This window comes from Xenopus tropicalis, chromosome 9 (assembly GCF_000004195.4).
Source record: "Xenopus tropicalis strain Nigerian chromosome 9, UCB_Xtro_10.0, whole genome shotgun sequence".
Lineage (NCBI taxonomy): Eukaryota > Metazoa > Chordata > Amphibia > Anura > Pipidae > Xenopus > Xenopus tropicalis.
Window position 1 is genome coordinate 66,010,640 of NC_030685.2, and position 26,682 is coordinate 66,037,321.

Consider the following 26,682-nt stretch of genomic DNA (forward strand, 5'->3'; position numbering starts at 1 on the left):
GCTACAGGATGCAGGCAGGGCATCTCTAATGTATGGATTTCTGTATTTTTAACTGATCAGCCCTACTTTCTCTAACAGCACCCATTGAATAGATCAGATGCCCGTCAAGTGACAATACAAAATATACCAAATATATTTACTGAGTATATATACAGTGGAGGAAATAATTATTTGACCCCTCACTGATTTTGTAAGTTTGTCCAATGACAAAGAAATGAAAAGTCTCAGAACAGTATCATTTCAATGGTAGGTTTATTTTAACAGTGGCAGATAGCACATCAAAAGGAAAATCGAAAAAATAACTTTAAATAAAAGATAGCAACTGATTTGCATTTCATTGAGTGAAATAAGTTTTTGAACCCTCTAACAAAAAAAGACTTAATACTTAGTGGAAAAACCCTTGTTGCAAGCACAGAGGTCAAACGTTTCTTGTAATTGATGACCAAGTTTGCGCACATTTTAGGAGGAATGTTGGTCCCACTCCTCTTTGCAGATCATCTCTAAATCCCTAAGGTTTCAAGGCTGTCTCTGTGCAACTCTGAGCTTGAGCTCCCTCCATAGGTTTTCTATTGGATTAAGGTCCGGAGACTGACTAGGCCACTCCATGACCTTAATGTGCTTCTTCTTGAGCCACTCCTTTGCTGTATGTTTTGGGTCATTGTCGTGCTGGAACACCCATCCACGACCCATTTTCAGTTTCCTGGCAGAGGGAAGGAGGTTGTCGTTCAGGATTTCACGATACATGGCTTCGTCCATTTTCCCGTTAATAAGTTGTCCTGTGCCCTTAGCAGAAAAACACCCCCAAAGCAAAATGTTTCCACCCCCATGCTTGACGGTGGGGACGGTGTTTTGGGGGTCATAGGCAGCATTTTTCTTCCTCCAAACACAGCAAGTTGAGTTAATGCCAAAGAGCTCTATTTTGGTCTCATCAGACAACAGCACCTTCTCCCAGTCACTCACAGAATCATTCAGGTGTCATTGGCAAACTTCAGACGGGCCTGCACATGTGCCTTCTTGAGCAGGGGGACCTTGTGAGCCCTGCAGGATTTTAATCCATTGCGGTGTAATGTGTTTCCAATGGTTTTCTTGGTGACTGTGGTCCCTGCTAATTTGAGGTCATTAACTAACTCCTCCCGTGTAGTTCTAGGATGCTTTTTCACCTTTCTCAGAATCATTGACACCCCAAGAGGTGAGATCTTGCGTGGAGCCCCAGAGTGAGGTCGATTGATGGTCATTTTGTGCTCCTTACATTTTCGAACAATCGGACCAACAGTTGTCACCTTCTCTCCCAGCTTCTTGCTAATGGTTTTGTAGCCCATTCCAGCCTTGTGCAGGTCTACAATTTTGTCTCTGACATCCTTGGACAGCTCTTTGGTCTTTCCCATGTTGGAGAGTTTGGAGTCTGCTTGATTGATTGATTCTGTGGACAGGTGTCTTTTATACGGGTGACTAGTTAAGACAGGTGTCCTTAATGAGGTTGACTAATTGAGTAGAAGTGTCTAACCACTCTGTGGGAGCCAGAACTCTTAATGGTTGGTAGGGGTTCAAAAACTTATTTCACTCAATGAAATGCAAATCAGTTGCTATCTTTTATTTAAAGTTATTTTTTCGATTTTCCTTTTGATGTGCTATCTGCCACTGTTAAAATAAACCTACCATTGAAATGATACTGTTCTGAGACTTTTTATTTCTTTGTCATTGGACAAACTTACAAAATCAGTGAGGGGTCAAATAATTATTTCCTCCACTGTATATGCTATTGAAGGCTTTGGCACACAAGCTTTAGGACTTTAACCTGGGTGCAAATCAGAAATATAATACAAAACTAGAAAAATGCTGATGCATACCAGGAATTTATAAAAAATAATCTATTTATTGGGTCGATGTTTTGGTCCTCACCTGGGACCTTTATCAAGATATCTTAATAAATTTCCCTTGATATAGGTCCAGGTGAGGACTGAAACGTCAGTCCAATAAATAATATATATTTGTATAAATTCCTGGTGTGCATCAGCATTATATATATATATACTTTCTAGTTGCTTTCACTGGGCATTTCCCTAACTATGCTGCTTTGTGAGAAGTGTACGGCTGCTCCTTTAGCGGCACGTTGCTGGCTGCTGCTGAACAAAGCCATTACAGGGATAACAGAGACACACACACAATAGTTGTGCAAGTGTGACACCACAATGGAGCACAAATGACGCAGTTGCTGAGTGTTTCAGATTTTTCTGTCGCCCGTTTAGAAATCTAGAATGACAGAAAGCATTCTACGGTTATGAAACACTTCTGTGCTCCCATTCATTTATATTAATGCTAATGACAGCTTAGAGCCAGTCTGCAGCCAATGCAAAGCCTGAGAACCAGTCACGTGGGAGAACTGACAGTGCACCATCCTGCTCACAGATTCATCCTTTCTTTTCACTAATAAACAGGGCATCACCCGACCCCTGGCAGAATGGGCAAGCTTGGGGGCACCAGGGGTGCCAGGGAACCCTATGCTGTGTGCTTGTGCAAGTGCCCAACCAATAGTGATATGTAGATCTCCAGTCTACGCAGTGTAATCTCTGTGTATTACTCACAAGCACACAATGAGTGACAAAGCTACTAAAGCCATAGAGATAGCATCATTACCCCAGCCTAGAAGGAACAGTTGCTTCACATTCAGCTTGTTGGTCTCTGGCTCTTACACTGACTCGCCATTAGAAAGGCGGTGTTGTGGGAATACGCACCACCGAGCCATAAGGTACATCACATCTTTAAGTGTCGCTTTGGCACAGACTAATGCATTGTCCTATTAGCCTCTTATTTGTGTGATGGATTTCTCCCACTGCTGCCTATGCGAATTCCTTGCTTTTATCAGCCTATGGTGGCACCGCTGTGGCTTTAAATCAATGGGATCATTTGCACTAAATAACTCTCAGCCATTTGATTCCCCAAAAGCGCTTGTACATAAACTCGTGTGTTTATGGGGATGATTCTGGCGCGGCATATGGAATCAGATAATTGCTCGGAAGATTAAACAGGAAACTGATGTTTATTCAATGGAAACATTTCTCAGGAGAAATTAAATGGGTAGTCTATTTACTGTTTGTGCATATTTGCCTATAGATAAATTGTACATATATAGTTGCACAATCATTTTCCATGTAAACGTATCACTCCTGAAAAGGCTGAATTTGTTACAAATTTGTTGTCTAAATAACTTTAAAATGTTATCAGTGCCAGTGTTATCAATATTCAGTGTCAGACTGCGGTATCGTTACCATGGGCCACCACTTCAAGGGCCCACAAGGCCCCTCACCCCTGCCGAGCCACCCTCATTTGTGCATCCTTTAAATCACATACGGAGCAGTGGGTAGAGGTCCCCATTGCTCCGTATGTGAGCAAAATTTTAGTACGGCTTGGGAGGCCATACCGTGCTGCCCTAGGCCCGGGCCTTTGTGACCTCCCCACAAATCCGGACCTGGTCCCACCGACCCAATCTGACCCTGTATCTAGTGATAAGGGTATCTGGTGCTAGAAACATTAGAGGTAAAGATATAGGGCTAATTTACAATTGCAAGGCAAAGTGCAAGATGGAACTGGATGGTAAATTGTAGCATTCAATTTATCATTCACAAAAATAGTCCTTGGGGATTGTGGATTTCAAATGACTACTTGAGTTCTAACACCTATATATACTGTTCTAACACCTATATAGGCTCCACTATACTTGAGTTGTAATATCTATACAGGTATCGGCTCTGTTATCCAGAAACCCATTATAGAAAGTTCCAACTCCCATATACTCCATTTTAATAAAATAATTCAGTTGTTTAAAATGATTTCCTTTTTCTCTGTAATAAAAAAACAGTACCTTGTATTTGATCCCAACCAAGATATAACTAACCCTTAATGTAGGCAAAACAATTTAGTTTTTAATGTTTACATTTTTTTATTAGACATAAAGTATGGAGACTCAAATTATGGAAAGACCCCTTATCCAGAAGCATCCATATGTTCCTATATACTTAAGTTCAAACACCTATATATGCTCCTATATACTTCATTTCTAACACCTATATAGGCCCCTATATACTTCTAACACCTATATATGGTTCTCTGTACTTAAGCTGTGTGTTGATATACCTGATGCATAACTGGATAGCAAACGCTGCAACTAATTAGATGAAAAGCTCAAAGTGAGGGCTCCCTCAGTTGTGCCTATAAGTATACTGAAACAGGAACAAATGGTATTGATGCCACATGCCCTGAAATGGCCACACTAAAACAACTGCTCCATGTGCCAAAGGCATGCCGTGGGTACAACCTGCAAGTTAATGCAGATTTTGCAGCCAGCACAACTGCACTGGAATTCAGCATTGTGGGTAAAAGAGAAGGGGCAGAACAGCACAGGCAGAAACCGCTTCTCAATACTTGGTGTTGGTGGGTTGGGGGGTTAAGGAAAAGGAAGGGTGGCACATGAGAAAGCACAAAAGAACAGTGAAAAAATAGGGGAAAGGAAAGAAGCAACAGGAGAACTAAATGATAAAATCTTGCCGTGCCCCACTATTACCCCAGCCCAGCCGCGCAACAGGCTCATCTAATAGTATTCACACATCTATAATTCATTTCTATACCTGAGTGTGTTTAAGGGTGAGTTGTAAGGTCACTGAGAGCTGTTAAACTGATGTGATTTAACAGTCAGATAAACCACAAAGTGAATACATTCAGTAAGTACATATTTCTGAGCTCTATATCATCCATCATATAACATATTAAGCTGGCGAGCAGTGGACAAAGGTAACCATTTTGTGTGCCATGGCTTCTTTGTAAATTCCAGTGTCAATCTACAGTGCCACCTAGTGTTCATCCATTAAATGTTTTGTTTTCTAAGGCAGTGAAGAGAATCTTTTTATGACACGGAAATGGATGGGTCCCAGAAATCTAATGAAATAAATACTCTGTGTGAAGCCAGAGTGTTAATTATATTAAAATGCTTAAGCTCACAGGCTATGTTATGCAATTATTATTATTATTGGGGCAGAATAGACCCTGGCCTATTCTACCCCCCCCTCCATAACAATACCACCCCTACCCTGCTACATAACAGCTACTAAACCCCTTGATACCCAATAATCCTCATAATCTCAAATTGGGATGCAAAGGCTGCAGTATGATTTGTAACCAATGTATAGAAAGGTTCACTACCAAGCTTGCCCTTGTAACCTTCCAGCAGGCATCCCACCTTTGCATCAAACCCAAATACCCAACATCCCAACATATGCCCCCCTGGAAGGACAAGACCAACCCATAGAAACTATGTAACCCCCATCCTGCTAAGCAATAGGCCTGGCCAACTGGGAGAGCCCTTCTGACATTCGAACTGGGTAACTTCTAGGAAATACAGGGGAGCTGACAGGCATGCCATCAGTATGGCAGCTTCTTCTTCCCACTTCCTAGCCTTTGCTCTTGCTGCAATAATGTGGGTTTAATGGAACATAAACACTCCATTAACTTATTAATCCCCCCCCCCCCACACGTTTCATAGTTACATTACACAACCAAATAGATGGCCCAATGCAATTACTGTTTATCACTGCTATTTCTGCTCTCATCCAATGAATTCAGATTACTGTTCCACTTTGGTTGCTGGTTTTTCACTGCATGTGCACATTGATACTGGGAAGGCTACTGGAAAAAATGTAAATAACCTCTCTTTTAATTCATATATATATATATAAATACATTTGCCTGGTACAGGCACCCAGGCTCCTATATAGAAGAATATGATGCCAGGCATGGATAATGTAATATCCCAGGCAGATGGAACTGTAGAAATGTTACATGGAGCTGGAGTGGGTGGGGGGGGGGGGATGGGGGTTTGTTGGCAAATTGCTGCTAAGGCTGTGACAAAACTGTACAAACCACACAGCAGAGATGCAGCAAATCTGTGTTTATAATGGGGGGCAATCCCACTTATTGTTGTTGTTAGTATAAAAATACAGAGCAATGACATTGTACCAGATTTCCCCATTTGTACATGAACCTTTAACGTTCCTCTTTGCACTCTGTTTCCCATTGCCTCCCACTACATCTATGTACTCCAAGCGGTTAAGCGAGCCTATACTGCTGTAAAGAGCGCCACCTAGAGTCAGACTCAGGCTGCTGCTTTTATAGCTCCTCTCCTGTGTCTGGAGATGACGTTATGGGAAGGTCATTCATGGTTCATGCATCTATTTGCCTCAGCATAAAAACAGGCATATTATCTCTGATGCAGCATTTCTTGACCGGCACCCAGAGAATTATAGCATTCCGAGTGGATACAAGAAAAGTCATTCTGCACATTCCTCTGTTTGAATTATATTTTAGCTTTGAGACATTGTCAAATGAGGGAAATGATTTCTAGCAATCCTTGTTATTCCTTATGTGGGACAAGCTCGCCACCTAGTGGAGATTTCAATTGCTCAGCATAAAGCAAAATGTTAGCCAGGCAATGGCAATGCTGAACAGGACTTTTCTTTTACTAGTGCACATTGCATTTTAATGTCTTTACAATATTTTCATTACTATTACTATCCCTGTTATACTGTCATTAAAGGGGATATAAACCTTGTCTAAAAGTGTAGATACCACAAACTCAGTTACAGATGCAAGAGGATACTCCGGTGAGAACCATCACTACTCGGCAGGCAAAAAGCCACCCTGTACCCAAAGGAACTACAATTTTGGCTCTTTTACTTGATGACACTCCCCACCAACTCTGGAGGTAAACTCGTAGGGTGGGAGATTGGCCTAGGGATACATTTTCTTTACAGGCACCTTAGGGCCCTTGCCTAGGGTGGCCACCTAAGCCTATAAAGAAAAAATGTGTGGCTAAATCCAATGGCAGAAAAGAGGAAGGGATTTCTCTTTCTTTTAAACCACTGTCCTGCTCATGTGCTGATCATAGAGAAAAGGCGGAAAGTGGTAGCTGTATGTAGGGCAGCGCCGGCTTTTAATACTGTTCTTCATAGACACTAGCAAGATCTTGATCTAATAAACTCTTCTAACTTTTCTGGCACTGACTTGGGAGGTGAAGAGATAAAAAGCTTGTAGTGCTAGACTTATTGGATGGTTAAGTTGCTGGGCCAATGGCCCTAGGGTTATTGGGAAAAGCTTGATGGAGATACCTTGCTTCAGGAATCTATCCTTAATGCTCTTAAACTATAGACCTCAACCTCCTCTGAACTATTTGTGGTTTGCTGAGAAGTATTGGACTTATAGTTCAGCAATATTTGGGTAAAGCATCACCCATGGGGGCAGGGGTGTGACTGTACCTGGTACCCCCCATGGGAATTGGGTAGGTACTAGCCCACACCCAGCGCACAATAGTACCTGGAGGGGAAGGGGGGGGGGTGACAGGGGTGGGGGCCTGGATGCAAATCACTATCATTTTTAATATTTTTTTTTGTTCCAATGATTTTTATCCTTCAGGCTCATAGCACCACAGTCTTCATAGCAGCAGGTCTTTTGTCTTTGAGGGTGAACATTTATTTGATCTGTCTGCGTGCTGCAAAGATAAAGCCCTGTATTGGTCCTCTCATTATTGGATTCTGTTTCATAGAAATGTGATAAAGAAGCTGAACATTATGCACAGGGTATTAAAAAATGAGTTCTGGGAAGATTGACGTCAGGCATTATCATGCAAGCAGGGGCACTGCACAAGGTTTGCTTGTTTCCTTCTATTCCTTTGCTGAGAAAAGATATTCAACAAGGAATGGGCAATGAAGGCCAATAATGGCACACAATGATGCTCTATGCTGCATGGTAAAACTCTATTATTAATAATATAATAATAAAATAAAAATATGACACTGTACAGAACTGCAAGAAAGAAACACAACAAACAAAAGATCAAGAAACAGCTCACTGTGCACCTGTGCTGCATTCAAGGCTATGCTCCCTGGCCCTTTGCCTTTGGGGTCGAATGGGTGACCCTGATCCACTTAAAAAAATTAGAGCTCTTTTGTGTTTCTACCTGTTTTGTACCAAAAAAGGTATATGACATGGATGAGCCCCCTGGTCCCAACAATGCTAAAATGAACAAAGAAGGCTCTATCCACTGGGGAAGGGGGGCAACATGTTACCCCCCCCCCCCAAGAATAGAATTCTTAGGTTTATTCCCATGGTTGGTAGTAAAGAACTGCTCTATACCAGGGGAGTATGATTTGCAGCGACACAGCGCCATCTTGCCTTTCTTTACTAGTTGTCCCCCTAGTTCCCAGTTGTTGCTTTAACCAATCATAAGGTGGCACTGATGGGTAAAAGGGAAATCCCAGCTAAAGGTTATATAAGGGAGAGGATAGGGCATTACTTTCTCTTTGGCTGATAAGGAGGTTAAAGGGGATGTTTACCTGCAGACAATAGTCCAAATTTGAACAGCCCCTCAGAAAAAAACATTTTTATAAATATTCTTTATTATTTAAAATGTTTAGTTTTGAAGCTACAGACCAGGATCAGCGCTGCTAAAACTCTCACCAATCTGCTCTCTGCTCTCTCTGTAGGGGATTCACCCGAGCAGGGCTTGGCAGGCTGACAAATAAAAAAATGCCATCACTCCGCTGCTTCATTTGCAAGATTTAGGCAATCAGATCAATAGAATGCAAATGAAACAGGAGAGGGAAGGCATTAGCTTTAACCAGTTCAGTGTCAGCTTCCTGTTTGGGCCGAATGCAAGTTGGTGTTGGCGATTGTAGAATGCATGGGTAGAAAGTACAGTGTCCGGGTTACTGGTTATTCTATGCCTGGCAGATGGGAAGAGGTTAAATACAAGCAGCATTTATATAAAGGTAGTTCATATGAACAGTTGAGGATGACACAATGAGAGAACACTGCACAGTGCAATAAATCACAGGGTATAGTTCTGCAATGATTTGTGTACCTCGCTCTGAAGGATCATGACAGCATGATTAAAATGATGGTGCTCCAATGTGGCCGATGTTCCATAGAGCTGAGACAAAGCTGAGCCACTCCTGCAAAAGAAAAGGCATGTCACACAAGTGGCGTCTGTCACCCCACCACGTTCATAGGCCATGTCATGTGTCAGTGCCCTGCTGAGCCCAGCACTCTGTATGAGCTATATCTCTGCCATTCACTAACACAGAGCTCAGTGACCCGCCCAGAGAGAGAGACAGAGAGGGGTTTCCTTTTATGCAAAAAAGAGAGAAACCCTGCACTATAGCTTCAGGGTGCACAGTATGTGTGTGTTAAACATGAATCAAAACAAGAGGTCCTAAGTGGAAAAGACACACAACCAGTTTACTGGCACGCCTGTAGAGAGGGGTTTCCCTGAATTGTTTTATAAAAAGGGGATGTGCCAATAACCTGGGAGCCATTAAAGAGAGAGAGAGAGAGAGAAAGAGATGATGGTGGGAGGGGTTTCCTGTAACTGCAGGGTTCAGTCTATCAGTCATTTAAGGGTTTACTTTGGCCATTTCTACAAAAGTTACTACAACCCATGGTACAAAGTACAACACAAGGTCAACATCCCCAGAATAAAATGAAAGATGTTGTAGAAGTGCCAGCGCTTTGCCCCAGCATCTGCATTGTATATCCAGACCACGCCCTGTTACACCCTATGGCTCCACCCAAATCAATGGTACAAAGAGGGGTGCAGCTAGTATGAGTTCAGAAACCCACCTCAGGTGGCAATGCCCCACAAGTTACCAGGGGCTATAGCTGCCACCTTTTTTTGTTTGTAATACCGGTCTTGACATCATTTGGGGGGGTTGTGATGCAAGGGGTGGGACAATGGGCAGCTGGGCAGGGAAAAGACAAATGGGGCCAGGGAAATGGGCAGGAAATTGGCGAACTGGGTGGGAAAATAGGCAGCGCAAAGGGGGGCCTGTGACTATAAAGGCTGATGGGCAGCAGAGGAGGTGAAGAGAGAGAAGGATTTATAGAGTATTACAAATTTGCTGTAGATTTGTAATACTGGCGCTGGGCCTAAGCTGGTGATTTACTGGCTATGCCGTTTAACTAAAGGCCAAGTGGCAACTCTACTGTGGACAGAAAAAAGTTATTTCTGGTAACTTTAAAAGCCAAATTCTTCAGGTAATATTGCTCTCTCTGCACTAGTGATGCAGCCGACCCCTTTTGGAACAGAAAATGTAAACGCTGGGAGGCAAGGGGGGCCAGCACAGAAAGAGCTGCCTCAGGGAATAAATTTGCCCCTGGGTACAAATACAGGAGATCTCTCCTGTTCTTCTCTTGCCCTAGCTGCATCACAGGACCCCAGGTTATCAGTTGTGGGGCCAGAACTAAATGCACCCCCTATATTGCGTAAGAGACGTCACGCACCACAGCATGAACACATCACCCCCCTCAAGCTCTGTAGGCAGATATCCCTAAGGACTTCAGTGCCCCCTACAGCTCAGCAAGGAAAATGCACCTAGGCTGTGAGTGGTTACTGGCAGAAATGAAAAATTCAATTATACTATCACCAAAGGCTGCTTACTGTTGGGGAGGGGAGCACAGACATGCCAGCCTTGTGCCTATAATTAAGCTTGGGAGTCTAATAGCAACATTTTGCAATTCATCTTCATCTCAAATATTATTTAAATTGGATTGCCGACTTCAGCTTGCATTCTGCCCAAAACCTACTGAGAGCAGAGGAGAGAGTCTGTCAGCATCGCTGACCCTCGTCTGTAGATTTAAAACAAAACATTTTCAATAATAAAGATGATTTACAAACATGTTTTTTCTGACAGTGGATCTTCAAATTCACTTACTCATGTGAGTATATGGGTAGGCATACCCCCCAACTGTCCCGCTTTGCGCGGGACAGTCCCGCTTTTCATGGTGCATCCCGCTGTCCCGGATCGTTCCATGAATGTCCCGCATTTCCGCGGCTGAATGTGGGCGCTCCTGCTGCTTGCGCGGTTCCTCTCCTTATGTGGCTTCTTCTCCGGCGGTGCCAGGCCCTTTTATAAGGTTGCGCCCCGTGCGTACTGACGTCACACGTACACACGGGGCGCAACCTTATAAAAGGGCCTGGCACCGCCACACATGGAGCTGCATAAGGAGAGGAACCGTGGAAGAAGTAGGAGGATGTGTGGGGGGCTCTGTGTAATGGGGGGCTCTGTGTAATGGGGGCTCTGTGTAATGGGGGCTCTGTGTAATGGGGGCACTGTGTAATGGGGGGCACTGTGTAATGGGGGGCACTGTGTAATGGGGGGCTCTGTGTACTGGGGGGCTCTGTGTATTGGGGGGGGCACTGTGTATTGGGGGGCACTGTGTATTGGGGGCACTGTGTATGAAAGGCATTGTGTATTGGGGGGCACTGTGTATTGGGGGTACTGTGTATTGGGGGCACTGTGTATGAAGGGTACTGTGTATTGGGGGTACTGTGTATTGGGGGGCACTGTGTATGAAGGGCAGTGTGTATTGGGGTACTGTGTATGAAGGGCACTGTGTATTGGGGGGCACTGTGTATTGGGGTACTGTGTATTGGGGGGCACTGTGTATGAAGGGTACTGTGTATGAAGGGTACTGTGTATTGGGGGCACTGTGTATGAAGGGTACTGTGTATGAAGGGTACTGTGTATTGGGGGTACTGTGTATTGGGGGCACTGTGTATGAAGGGTACTGTGTATGAAGGGTACTGTGTATTGGGGGCACTGTGTATGAAGGGCACTGTGTATTGGGGGGCAATGTGTATTGGGGGTACTGTGAATGAAGGGTACTGTGGGCCATTGGGGGAACTGTGTATGGGGGGCAAAACTGGTACATAGTTATAACTGACTGCCTGCTCTCTATATTTGTATTTATATGTAGGAGTTGCTATAGGTTTTCCTTAGGTAGTACAGTATGAGGGTATAGTACATTTGCGTCTGATCCCGCCATTTCATCTATATAAAAGGAGTATTTTTAGAAAAAAAATGGGGTGTGTTAATTGGGGCGTGGCCACAAAAAAATTGTCTTTTTGTCTTTTTGTCTTTTTGTCTTTTTGTCCCTCTTTTCATTTTTCAAATGTTGGGAGGTATGGGTAGGTGGCAATATCAGTGGAGTCTATGGCAGATCCTTTTTTAACCCAGGCAATAGCAACAGTAAAGCATGCCCCCCATTACAGTAAATTAGACATGATAAAGAACAAATAAGTTACTGGACAATAACCTGTACAGGAGTAGCAGCAGCTTATGTGTTTGGTGGGCCTCAGGTACCCCAGTCGAACCCTGCCAGGACCACCTGGTTCCACACAGCCCCACCCACTTCTGCACCTGATCCCATCACTCCCGGCTTCCCCCAGTCTTTCCCCCATAGCCATGATCCACCCTGAACCAACTGTATTGTTGACCCTTTACTTCTGAATGTTTAATCTAATGCTCGTATCAATAACATAAAGACTATGAATTCATTAGCAAAAGAACTTACTTGGCCTGGAAGGCATTATTGGTTCCCCGGTGATCAAGATCATGACACAGACAGCCCACGATCAAAGCCAGAGTCTCAGTGTCCGACAGAACTTCTTGAAAGCCGGCTGTCTGTGGACACAACAAATGATAAACCATTAGAGATGTGAGTGTATATTGTAAATATGATCTCTGCTCCCAACAGGTCCAGGCTGGGTTTCAAAAATAGACCCTGGTATTTCAAGTACACAGAGGCCCATACAACCCCCCCCCCCCCCACTGGCCCAATAAATAGTGAGGGTCTATGGCATCTTACAAAAAATAGTGACTAAAGGGAATGTAAACCATTTTGTTAGACACCCCTATCACTCTAATCACTTACTGCTTACCTTAGATAGGCACTTCTGTCTGCACCAGTCAAGGATAGATTTTAAGCAGGTTTGTAGATTGTAAGCTCTTTTGGGCAGAGCCCTCTTCACCTCTTGTATCGGTTATTGATTGCTTTATATGTTACTCTGTATGTCCCATGTATAAAACCCACTTATTGTACAGCGCTGCGGAATATGTTGGCGCTTTATAAATAAATGTTAATAATAATAATAATAATTCAATTGCCATTGTCCCCTATCTACCTAGGTATCCCCATACACCCCTATATGCAAGACAGAACTAACTGCAGGTAGAATAATGAATGCAACAATTTGATTGGATCCCATGAATTACTGCTTACAGGCAAATTTGCCCAGTGTTAATAAATGACCCCCAGTGTGCCATAAAAGTCACTAGGGATGCCAAAGTGCCTAAGAAAGTCACACCCAGTGATTTTAGTTTTCCTTTCTATCTAATCTACTGTAAATTTTTCTGAATTATATGCCCCTTGCTCTCCAAGGTAGGCTGCATATGCAATGAATGGCCAATAGGGGAAGGGGCAATAAAAATATCATCTTTGTGGAAGGGGGGGGGGGGTGCATCAACTTATTCCACTGCTTTAAAAGGTCATACAGTTTCTATAGCAGTGTTGCTGAATGGTGCTGTTCTACAACTCCCAGTATTTACCATTATATTACATGAGCTGTAATCCAACAAACCAACAAAAGAGAAATTTCTTTAAAGCAACACTGCAGAAAAAAACCCTTTCTGAGTCCCTTGGGGGCCAATTGACACAAGAGAATACTGCATTGAGATTCCTACACTCAACTCTCTATCTTTGGTTTTGCATGACCATAGCTGAAACCGTGGAACAATGGTTTCTACATCTGAATATAACAATGACCTGTCCTAACAGAAAGGAACTTGATAGATGCAGAGATAACAAACAAAATTAACAAAGGAAAATGATGGCACATAAGAAAGATCCTTGATTATATAATTGTAAAAACAAACTGTGCACTTAATACAGGCTTTGGGTACTTACAGTTAACATGGCAAACATGAGCTGGCACACATTAAAGGCATGCCGCCAGTTGTGATACAGGACCATTCGGTAGTTTTTTCTTATTGTTAGCAGCCACCTGCATAGGGTCTGAATTACACAAGCATGAAAGACAAAATCAGATCGGTGTTTATCATGGCAGAACAAGAACGCTGATAAAGAAGGCTCATGATATTTACCTCATAATCAATTTTAAACTTTTGTACCATCCCCAGCTCCATGAACATCCGCAGGGCGGCCGAAATCATGGCATCGACATCAAGGCAGAAGTCATCAAAATGGATGTCAGCGATAGAAAGTTCTGACACCAAAGGGATGTTGGCTGCCTTAAATGAGAGAAAACACAGTTACAGAATATGCACAAGAGCAAAACATCTGAATAACCTGTTGGCACAGTTATTATTGCCATACTTTTGTATAAAATAATTTTATTAATATGGACATAGACCAGCTACCTACATACTTGTTGCACCCAACTGGTGCAAGGGTCAATGTGTATCCTGCCTCATTGGGCAGTTTCCTCTCTGCTTTCTGTTGATATTATTGCTAAGGAAGCATACATATTTCTTTTCTACACCAATAAATGTGCAATATTAGTAAACAAAATAGCAGAGGATGATATTGTGTTTTACCAATCTTGGCCATTAGATGGCAATATAACACAGAAGACTGCACCCATTATACAATAAAATACATTTACTGCATTCGGGGAAAAAACACCAGCATGTCTTGACGGTACATGCGCTAATCAATGCTCCGTGTATAAATAGTAGCCGCATATAAATAGTTGTGCGAATAAACGCGCGCCATATTAGCCATGCATGCCAATACTTGCGGAAAATTACTGTACTGAAAATGACCATTTCCCCGCAAACTGGCGGCTGCATCACTCTGGGGCCAACACATACTAGAATAAATCCCACTGTAAAGTCCATATTGTGTTGCCAAAAGCTCATTAACTGTACTTTTCTATAATTACCGCCTGCCCCAAGTAGGTGTTCATTTTCGCACAGACTAATGCGATATTTAGAGCGCCTAAGTGTTTGTGAATCATGCGTTGGTGTTATTTCGGCACTCAAATTAACACATGCGTTTGCACACAAATTAACGCATGCGATGTGCGACTTAACGCACGTGGTAATACTGTAGTGAATCGCGCGTTAATTTTCACGTCTATTTTAACGCAAAAAAGAGTGCGATAAACATTAACACACTTTAGTGAATCAGCCCTAAAGTGTGGGAAGAAACTGGAGTACCCAGTGAAAATATGCAAACTGGCAAATAATCCTTTGGTCTGAATTAGGGCCTCAGTGCTGCAAGGTGGCAGAGCTAAAAACGGCACCACTTTACCATACTCACAAATAACAAGGGACAAGCACAAGGTCAGTGCCATAAGATAGTGAGAAGTCCATGTCCTGAAGAACTGCCTGACCATCTAGGCATCTATGTGCCAGGGGCCCACAAGAAAACCTTAGACCTTCGGTTCACTCTCCAAACTACTTTTCCTCCTTTCCTCACTCAACCTCTTTATTCTCCTAGTTTCTTTCCTTTACATACATAGCATCTATCCATCTATTTCTCTTCTTTGCACCTATTCAGAAACATGGAATGACCATGAAGTAGGCCAAATAGTCAGGAGCAGGAAAGCCCAAGGACACCTGGGCTCACCAGGAGCTTTCCTGGTTTGCATACCAACCAACATTTAAAAAAATGCAATGAGGGACAAAATGAAATGTTGCGCTTGACCACGCCCATTTTTGCAGCCACATCCCATAAATACCACTCCCATTTTACAAAATTTTGCAGGTTATGTCAAGTTTGAACACATTTCTGGAGGTTTGGGGGTCTTGTATGTGTTATTATAGTTTTGCTAATGAAGGTGAAATTGCCCTTTAAGCTGCAAGTCTCAGTTCCCCCAAGAGACCTGTTTAGCTTATTAGGTACAATTGTATCTAAGTGCAGGTATTGAGTATTCTGTATTCAAACTCGCAACTCCTAGAAGCTTTATGCAGCAATTTATTCATACAATTCTTAGCACCTTGTTAGTTTCTAGCTAAAATCCAACTCAAGGTTATCTGGTTTGCACAACTGTAAAATAATGTTTTCTATTACAAAAAAAAAACAACTTTTGGAGCTGTTACAATAGAATAGTTCTTTTCTCCACGCTTTAGTCACCTGGGCCATAATTGCCATTGTAAGCGCTGCACCAAAAGGCATCATTAGGCAGTGTAAAATCTATTTTTCTGCAGATAGGAACTTGCCTTTGTCTTGTTCTGCTAATAAGTCTCTCTGTGGTTTCATTCTCTCATCAAGTTCATCCTGTCCTGCCAGCCAGAACTACTGGATCTTCCTACCTTTCCTACATACAGCTGATGGCACTAGGGTACATTTATTAATATGGCAATGTGTATATGCCAGTACGTCTGGGAAAGCAGATTCAATTCCTTATTTCCCTTACTGAACTTTTTCACTATTCTTTTGAGTAAATAGGCGCCAATTTGCAATTATTTGGCACAGCATTAGGCACTTAAATGGGTGCAGGACTACCCCGATCAAACTGCAGTTCACTAATGTTCTCTACTCACTGTGTTCTTATGTTCTATTCTGAGTGCCAGACAGGGTCGGACTTGAGTGTTCAGGCATATGTCCCAACTGTTCCGATTTTGGCGGGACAGTCCCGATTTTGACAGCTCAGCCCGAAGTCCAGGATACTTTCTGAAAAGTCCCATTGATCTCCTGCACTGAACCTACACTGAATGCTAAAAACGATACAATGTTTTGCAAATTTAATTAAACAACTAGCTTTTGGCAGAGAGCCCAGAAACTCAACAAGCTACAAGTCTCTTGGGGGAACTGACACTAGCAGCTTAAAGGGCAATTTCAAACTGTAATAACACAGAAATGTGTTCAATCTTTAAATAACCTCACAAAGTTTGTAAAATGTGAGTGGTATTTAGGGGGTGTGGTCACAAAAAATGGGTGTGGTCATAAAAATTCACCACACTAATTGCAGCATTTCTTTTTGGCCTTCTTTACATTTTTCAAATGTTGGGAGCTATGTCTGGGGGCCACCAGGAGTCTCTCCCCCAGCACCCAACTTGTCCTGCTCCCCCAGCCGCACGCCCAGCACGTACTTCCCTCATCTTCCTTAATTGTGCGCCATGATCGGGTTCGTCCATGGGAGAGGGGTTGGTCCAGACGTGGTCTTTTTTACTGGTGTCCCACCGGCCCAGGCTGACACTGGCGTTAGACTTATTTCCTTTTACATACTATAATATTTTCCTTCCTCCATTTAGCCTTTTTGTTTCCATACAAAATTCAGGAATGACCATGAGACAGGCCAAAAGTTTAGAGGCAGGAGGGCCCCCTGACACCTTGACCCATAGGGAGTTTTCTTAGTATCCCCGTGGGCCAGTCCGACACTGGTTATCACTGGTGTCTTTTTTTAAAAAACAGATGCAGCCAAGATCCTTTACCATGCTGTTGTGTTATGGCTCTAACTCAACTGTATCAAACACAAAGCCCGAGGGTCAAATCCGGCCTGCCTGGCTGTTTTATGTGGCCCGTGGTGACTGTGCCTGACCATGCAATTAGAGAAGAACAGGAGATCCTGCTCGCACACCCTTAGCTCTCCAAGGAAAATTAGCGCTCGGTGCACACTGCTTGGAGGGATCGGCACCCTCCCAAAACCCAGTAGCAACAAAAAAGCACTGGCACTCAGAGCTGCAAAATGGGACAAGGCCTTTAAAAATCTTTATTGCGGAGGTGCAACGTTTCGGGGCAAAATAACCCCTTTATCAAGTCCCATTTTGCAGCTCTGAGTGCCAGTCTTTATTGTTGCTCCTGACCATGCAATTGCCTGACTGCGCCGCTCAAGTCCCAGTGGAGCTCAGAGTGGCTGTTTTCGTTGTGCCTTGCAGGGTGCGTTTTGCAGAATGACATAATATGCACCACACACCCTGCAGTGAGTCCTGTCCTACGGCTCCCACAGTTTGTAATTTAACTGTTTTGCTTACAGTTTACTTGTTGCTTGTTGTTATTTTCAGAACATGATTAATGCACGAGGATGATGCACGTGACATGGTGTTTCAGGGTGAGGAAGGATTCATCCGTCTACTACTAACTATCTTAATAAAAAATTTGGCCTGCGACTTAGCCAATGTTTTAGATTTTGGCCCTCTTATGTGATTGAGTTTGGTTACCCAGTAAACGCATGGAAAAAATACCACAATTTACCACCAGGTGGCGCACGGTCTATGGCATTTTCTACTGTGTTTTGCTAGCAAGGTTTCTGCATGAGAGCCTTGATTGTAGAGATTGGGGGTTCAATTTCTTACATTAACCAATGCTTTCTGCTTTTTATAACTTTGCCTTCTGCTTTACAAATTTCTTTCAACTCCGACTGAGCTAAAGAGCTTACCCATTGCATCGATGAATGACTCTTAAACATTGTAAATTGCCTAGTGTTTGGATTTAAAAAATGTAATGTAAAATAGATGCTGCTTGGATAAGTAGAAGAAACGTCTTTAATGATTACTTAACAAGTCCAGTTGCTTTAGACTTATTTATACTAGATATAAAATAGAGTTTAACTCTATAGATTATGGCAAAGTATGCCAGGGGATCCTGGGACATGTACACTAAACCGCAAACAGAGAAGAGTGTTATTTCACACTTTAGCTCTTTCAAGTAACTGTAATAAAAATAAAGTCTGAATGTTAACAATGGCGCAAATAGCCTAGTAGGAAAGGGATATGGTGTAAAGGCTGGTGGTTCTATTACCTTTTCCAACAAAACTTCTACTCTCTCTAATTAGTATTAAAATCAGCATTTTATTATGTTTTCTTCTTGCACCCCATTACTTTCTCTTGTTTTATTTATTTTGTCACTATATCTTTTTGAAGGAACAGTTCTGAGCAATATGTGCAATCTGTATTGCACCTCTCTACTTCACCGGCACAGAAACAGGTTAGAGGGCTATAATGGAGGAAGTAGGTGTTCTGTCAATTACGTTAGGCATCTATTCACCCCAACTTTTATATATTACATTTTTGTCTAACCAACTATATTGGAAAAAATTTTGTTGTGCACAGGCTATGGTTTTAGCCAGTTTTATTGTTACACTGAATGCTTAGAGTAACGACAGCGCAAGCCCATCACAAGAAAGCATTTCAGGCAACAAACTGAAAAAAAAGTGACCTCTAACACCATTTAGAAGCAGAGCACGCTCTGCAAATGGTGTCTAGCCATGGTGTAACCATATAACTCACTGGCTGTGTAAGGTATAGTGCCTGTATTACAAATTTACTGGCAATATACCTGCTGGTAAATCTGTAAAGTAGGCAAGCTTACCTATAAATTCCTCCGTTCCCTGACTCTCTCCATGCCCAATCAGACCCTTTTAAATAGAGACAGCACCTATCCCACCCATTTCCTCACCTCACACAGCCATTGCCCCACGCCATATACCCATTCCCCTGCCTTGCCCACCTATTTCCCTGCCCAATTACATCATCGCCCAACCCCAAGTGACATCACTGCCCAATCCCCAAACCTGAAGAATGGTGGTAACCCTACTTACAGCTGCTTTGAGCAGGAGGTAAGTACAGTGCCCACTTGTTGCACTGTAGGTTTTCCAAGTTGCCCTAGTTTAATGGTGCCCATTTTACATGGGATAGTTCCTGTTCTCATAACAAAAGGAACAGGTTAGGGAGGATTAAGAGTAATTTAGGAATGACCGGTTTAACAAACCCTATTCACCTCAGATTCTCTCTACATTTTGGGGGCCAAACCTGCCGGCCAGTAACCGTGGCATTTGGGATGACAGGTAGGCTGGATATCTAATGTTAATTGACAAGGGGGAAAGGATCCTGTTTGATTGTTGTACCCCCCAAAAAGTGCTCTTCACTGACAATGTGCCACTATTTAAAGCTTATGTAACAGAAGAGGCATTTAGTGAAATCTGGTACAGGATACAACAAACAGTTTTTACTGCTCTTTATGATGTTTATCTATCATTTTTACAAGAACTGTCATACTGGGCTATCCCTCATTACATAAAACTTGCATCCTTTGTGTTTCCATATATTTCAAGTTTAATTTCATTCCACAGCCAGTCATTAAGGTACCACAATGCTGGATCCAGGAGTGTCTCCTAGCAACAGGGATGGACGTAAGCAACTTAAAATTTAAAGAAGAGTGCAATAATGGGAAAAGCATGCAAACATTTAAAAGACCATAAAGCTTTTTTTCAAATCTGTACATATTTACAGAGGTAGCCAAACACAGCGATTCAAAGTGAGGATTTATACAACATCTATTCAAGTACTGCAATGACTGTGTAAAAAGAAACACATGCATTCTAGAATGCTATATTGAGTTTGTGTCTTTGCAGTATGTAGTATTTGTATTTTTCTTAGTTTTGTAGCTATCTGCTTGGGATTTTAACTGCTATGTGGTCACTAGGGCTTAATTACTCTAGCAACCAGGTAGCAATTTTGAAATTAAAATGCAAAATGAAGAGCAGATGGCCTGAAAAATGAAACAACCATAAATAAGAGGAGCTTTTTTTAAAATGAAGGGACCCATTCAATCTGTTGTTTTAACTGCTGATGTCAGTGATCCCGATAACCAGATTTTGAGTTGCAGTATGGGTAGAATAATAAGGCTAATAACACTGACTAGGGTTCATGCCACCAGTAATGCTAAAGTAAATGCTAAATAAAGTAAAAAAGGTAATAGGAATCATTTACAATTGCACCCACAAGTGCAGATGCTCTCAAATAACACAAAGTGACGCAATATATTAAGGTACTTGTGTCCAAACATGCTCCTGTGCTTCTATTTGGTCACCAATGTGTGTCTTCTGATGAAAGGTGCACAACTGCGCATATTGTCCCTAGGGAACCTTGGAGCTACCAGTACCTTGGACCTGGGTCTCCCAAGGGATTGTGCCAAGTTGCACTAGACATACACCCAGTGAATTGATTGCAACCCCCTGTTATGAACGCATGCTCTGAGGACTGAGCTGGGGGAGCACTAGGAAAAAACCTTATGGGCCCCGCGGCCCCTGACGACTTAGGCCCATTCCTCCACTGACAAAAACTGTGGACACCGGTGCTCCCCCTCCCATCATGGCTGCAAGGAGAAATGTAGTATGTGGTGGGGGTACAGGAAAATGTAGCCGCTTCTGACTGGGGTGGGATGCCCAGGCAACCCTGGGGGGCCTGGACACCCCAATCCAAACTATATCCTCTAGAAGTAACACATCCCCTACACTGAAAATGCTAGTACCTAATTTGTGTGTTGTGTCCATAGGGCACAACTGCAGTTGGTGCAATGGGAAAATAACTGTATTTTGGGTGAAAAATACATAGTGATTTGATAATAAAATTGCACTCTGTCCTTGTGTTTATAAATGCCCCCTAGTGGCTAGATGAGGTACAAGCATGGGTTTAGCAGATCCCTTCAAAAGGAATTTTATGACTACATAATTGCATTTTCTGTAAAGGTATGAAACCCGGTATGCAGAATGCTTGGGACCTGGGATAAGTGATCTTTCTGCAGCTTGGATCTCCATACCTTAATTCTACTAAAAAAAAAACAGTTAAACAGTAAACAAACCAAATAGGAGTGTTTTGCCTCTAATAAGGATTAATTATAGGGTTGCCACCTTTCAGCAGCCATAACTCTGGGCGGGAGGTGGGGATGTGACTAGGACCGGTAGAAATGATGTTTGATGCCAATGTTATTAATAGGAAAAAGCATACAAATATAAGAAAAGGAAGGTGGCACCCTAGATGTGACATCACTGGATGAGGATGTGACGTTACATGGGGGGGTGGACTGGTGACTTCTTTGGGGCAGGGCTAGTGATGGGCCCAATCTTCTCGTCAATTTTGGAGAGTTCTGCCCAGTTTTCCAAATTGGGAAAACTGGGCAGGCAGTTTTGTTCCAGGGTCAAAAACAGGCAGGTGGTAACCCTAATTAATTATATCTTAGTTAAGATCAAGTACAAGGTACTTTTTTATTACTACAGAGAAGAAAATCATATTTAAAAGTTTCATTTTTTTTATTCAAATGGAGTCTATGGGAGATGGCCTTTCCGTAATTCAGAGATTTCTGGATAACGGATTTCCTGATAATGGATGTCATACCTGTACTTTATTATCTTGACTATTTAAATCCCTACTGTTGCCTTTTTTTTATCCTTCTTATCTGCGCTCTTTTAATCCCTACTATTTCAAGACCTACTGTAAGCAAGTAATATAAGAAGACAGAAATTACAGGTAAAAATTACAAGCCCTCCTGTAGCTTTTTCTTTTTTCCTTCTAAGGTGCCACTCTTACACAATAGGTAATTATACTATGGAACTACAAAATGTTACCTTCCCCTGCCGCTGGTGACACATTTACCAATGTGTTGTGACTGAGGAAAAGGATAAATTTAGTCTTTTTACTGGAAAAATGAACCGTTAAACCATGAATGTTTTTCCATGGATGCCCCTGGGTGCTAGAGATTGTGTCACGCCACAAAAAGAAAAAGTATTCAAAACTTGTTCATTCCAACCTTCAGACTTTCCATTAACGATACACTGAGGTTCCACTGCATGTAACAGATCATAAAGTATATAAAATATATATAGGCCACCTGGGCGGTATTTAACCTGCCAATCCAGTTAATCCCCAGCTAGGGCCGACGCCAGTATTACAGATACCCTGCCCATTCTGCCCATTTCCCCGCCCATTCTGCCCATTTCCTTGCCCAATCTGCCCATTTCTCCGCCCAGTCTATTCCCCTAAAAAATCCTAGAAGTGTGAGTAGCTAGAATGAACAGTCCTACTGTATGCTCCACTGAGGAGGGACACTCTGGGCTTAGTTTGCAAGGGAACAGGAGAGTTATTGGTACAGTAATCCTTGTTATAAAAAGGAAGAAGCAGTTATGTTCTTCTGATTTGGACACTGCTCTATGGAGAGAGTGGATGCTGCTGGAGAGCATGAGAAAGGAAGCCTCCATGAAGGTATATCCAGAATCCTAGGGTATGAAGTGCAACTTATTGGAAGTTAGGGAAGTGGGCCCTATGAATGAGGGCTTGTAGTACCCGAAGGCACAGCAAAAGTTTTAGTATGCTCTGGGAATGTGAGACAGACAAGGTACAGTAGCTAGAATGAGCATTCCTAAGCACGAGGCGCTTAAAGGGTCTTAGTCTTGTCAGAAGCAGGTTCTCCAAGGACCTGGTTCTTCTTGAGCTCTTTACTGATTCCAACACTATACCTTCCATATTATAGTTCTACACATAAACAGGCCTGACATATCAGAGAGGTCTAATTTGAGTTAAAATAAAAGGAAGAGTTGGAGAAGAAAAAAATGAAAAAAAATGTTAAATCAAGTTGCCTTTAGTGCCTTACAATGCATAACTATTGGTTGTGAACTAAAGGCTGCCTAATACTGTGTATGTTACCATTGCAAAGTAAAAATAATGAAATTGAGTAGGAATATCCTTATATTGCCCCCTTTATTGGGTTCTTATCTGTTTTTTAATTCCCCTTTTCCAAGATTTAAAGATCTGAACTCATCATATAAATAAAGTCCCTTCATCATTGCGACCAACACCGCCAGGGTACTGGGGGCTCTCAATAAAAGCTACAGAGGCCACTAATAAGATCCACTTCTGATAGAACAGCTATGAAATTTTGATAAGTAAACTGGCGCTAGCATTCCACCCACCAGTTCTCGCTAATCAAATCTTTTATATACTGTATATATAAATATATATATATAATTTTCTGTTTACTTGCCTGAAATGAAATTCCTGGAAACTTGTTTATTTACAAAACCCATATGATTCTTTTCAGAATTTTTTTCCCTTTCAATACAACAAATCAACAGAGCTACCAGCTGGGAATGCATACATTATTAGCATTGCATGGCTGAATCAAACAGCTTCCAAAGTAGGTGATTCATTATTTTTGTGTTTTGCCGTTCTCTTGTGTGATGTTTGCCCTATAAATGAGAAGATATCACATGGCTATAAATAATGCATAGCAGTCATTAAATATTGATCGGCCTTGCACCACTCGTAGCTGCACAATTAGGTTAGTTCTTTCACTCGGCATCGATAGGCACAACTTTACATAACGCTGTAAGCAAATTAATTACTGTTGATATTTCAGAGTGATGTGTCTGTTTCAGTTGAAATCAGGCTCATCACAACTCTTGTCCATATCAGCCCGTGGGTTTGATGGCCAAAGGGTTAAAGAGTTACTGGCCCAAGATGATCTATAAACAGAAAGTGGACATGAAAGGGACACAAAACAGGTTTTCTGCACATAGTAGCAGAATATTAACATTAGGCTGATGCCAGACGTGGCGTAGGGCTGATATTTTCGGCAAGTGGAAAAACGCTTAGCGAAAATTCAGCCCTACGCCTGCTACTTGTGCCTGCACCCAAATGAATGAGATACGCTCGGGTGCAGGCACATGTAGCCGAAATACGCATAAAAATGCGAGAGAATGCAAAGTCTCGCCTTTTCATGCATATATCGGCTACATGTGCCTGCACCCGAGCGTATCTCATTCATTCGGGTGCAGGCACAAGTAGCGGGCGTAGGGCTGTATTTTCGCCAAGCGTTTTTCCGCTTGCCGAAAATATCAGCCCTACGCCACGTCAGACATCAGCCTTATGATGAGTTTACTTTTCAAAAATGGGACCATGTCTTGACCTTCCCTAACCGTGCCTTGACCTTCCCTAACTCTTACCTGCCATAACACTTTGCTGATCTACCCAAAAACTCTATTTTCCACCAAGCCCTGACCCATTTTGGGTAAACCCCCTCATAAATATCTAACAACGTATAAGATTTAGAGACTAATTCAAGACTCAAATAAGGAATAGAAATGAGGAAGGCTGTTAAGCCGAAACATGTAGTGCTATGATGTCTCAATAAATAACACTGATATGATACATTGAGATAATGTGTACTCTCCTGGTCATTTGTATTTGTATTTGGAAATGTTGTACAGCCAGCACGGGGTCTGTAACCTGTTGAGGAGTACCTACTGACGACTTAAGGAGCTACGGCAGGACTTCATATAATTTTGAGAATATAAATGAATACTCATTTGACACGATTCATTAACAGTACTGGTTTAACAGGAGGAACAGTACTACTGGCTGTGAATTACCCTTTTACCAAGCTCATCTTCACCAATTTTCAACTGCTACTAAGTCTACCTTTTGTCTGTAATGGTGGTGTGCACACTAAAGGGTTAATTTGGTGATTACCATCAAGTTGACCTGCATTTAGGGTTGTTACCACATGATTTTCCCAAATTCCAAGGTTATAACATTCTCACAGAAGAAAATGCATTGGAGATTGTTAGATGAAGTCAAACCTTAAATATCACTGGAGCTTTCTAAGAACTTTTTAGTTGATAAATCATTATATGCAATTTAGTATTTACATTATTTTCTGTAGCTCAGTAACCTATCTATTATTTCCATTGTTTTCTTTACCCCTGTACCCCTCTATTCATTTTTTCTGTTTCTATACCCCTGTACCACACTATTTATCATTTACATTGTTTATGTAACAGTGTACCGCTTATTCAATATTTATATCTTTCTCTACACCCATGTACCCCTCTTTCTATTATGTCCATTGTTTTCTATATCCCTGTACCCTCTATCCATTACAGCTATTGTTTTCTATACACCATTACTCATTATTTCCATTGCTTTCTATACCCCTGTACCCCTCTATCCATTATCTCTTTTGTTTTGTATACCCCTGTACCCCTCCACCCATTACTTCCATTGCTTTCTGTATACCTGTACCTCTCTATCCATTAGACCTCTCGGCTAGTGTTTCACTATTACCAAAGCAAGGTAAGTATGTAAGTTACAAAAGTCAATTTGTTGCTAAAGAGTGCAAGGAGTGGCAGTGTAACAGTACCCATAGGGGCTGATTTACTTACCCACGAACGGGTCGAATGGAGTCCGATTGCGTTTTTTTCGTAATGATCGGTACTTTGCGATTTTTTCGTATGTTTTGCGATTTTTTCGGATTCTTTACGAATTTTTCGGATCCAATACGATTTTTGCGTAAAAACGCGAGTTTTTCGTATCCATTACGAAACGCTACGAAAAATGCGCAACTTTTCGCGTAAGTTTTAACGCTACGCAAAATGCGCAACTTTTTACGCAACTTTCGTAATGGATACGAAAAACTCGCGTTTTTACGCAAAAATCGTATTGGTAACGAAAAAATTCGTACAGAATCCGAAAAAATCGCAAAACATACGAAAAAGTCGCAAAATGTTCGTTTTCAAGTCGGAATTTTTCCAATTCGGGTCGGATTCGTGGGTTAGTAAATCAGCCCCATAGACTGCTGACTCTTTATAGAATGTATTTCCCAGCACAGTCACTAGAGGGCACATTCACCTCACTATACATGTAAGCTTCTTTCTGTATTGTATGTGCTTGCGCCTGATTTATAGGCAGGTTGCTTTATAAAAACTTTTATTTATCTGTTCAAGTTAACATTTCTTAAAAATAAGTTTGAAAAAACCTAGGGAAATATTAAAGGATGGGCATAAAGAGTCAATATAGTTGTAGCTTATAGCTATGAAGCTAAGCTAAGATCATTCACAGGCACTGACAATCTTTGTATTCTGGCAAATGCCAGAGGGGCTGCTATACAATGCTATAGACAGTCACTATTTATCTATTTATTGGGCTGCTGGGGGCTGTTTGGGCCTATTTTAAATTGTAGCCCAGACCCGAATGTTCATTTATCTATCTGAAAGCACCGTAAACTTAGTACAGGTATGGGACCCATTATCCAGAATGCTCAGGACCTGCACACATGATGTCA

The 26,682-nt window shown here is 42.0% G+C and overlaps 1 protein-coding gene across 2 annotated transcripts in view; it reads right to left on the bottom strand.

The window, feature by feature from the left end:
- Positions 1-26,682, bottom strand: part of pde11a (phosphodiesterase 11A) — a 255,900-nt gene that overhangs the window by 46,098 nt on the left and 183,120 nt on the right. For both annotated transcript variants that reach the window (XM_002934600.4, XM_031892908.1), the window contains exons 11-14: positions 13,986-14,132; positions 13,789-13,896; positions 12,397-12,506; positions 8,906-8,996 (exon numbers count right to left, since the gene is read on the bottom strand). In XM_002934600.4, coding sequence (XP_002934646.1) covers positions 8,906-8,996; positions 12,397-12,506; positions 13,789-13,896; positions 13,986-14,132 — 456 coding nt within the window. The remainder of the gene's footprint in view (positions 1-8,905; positions 8,997-12,396; positions 12,507-13,788; positions 13,897-13,985; positions 14,133-26,682) is intronic.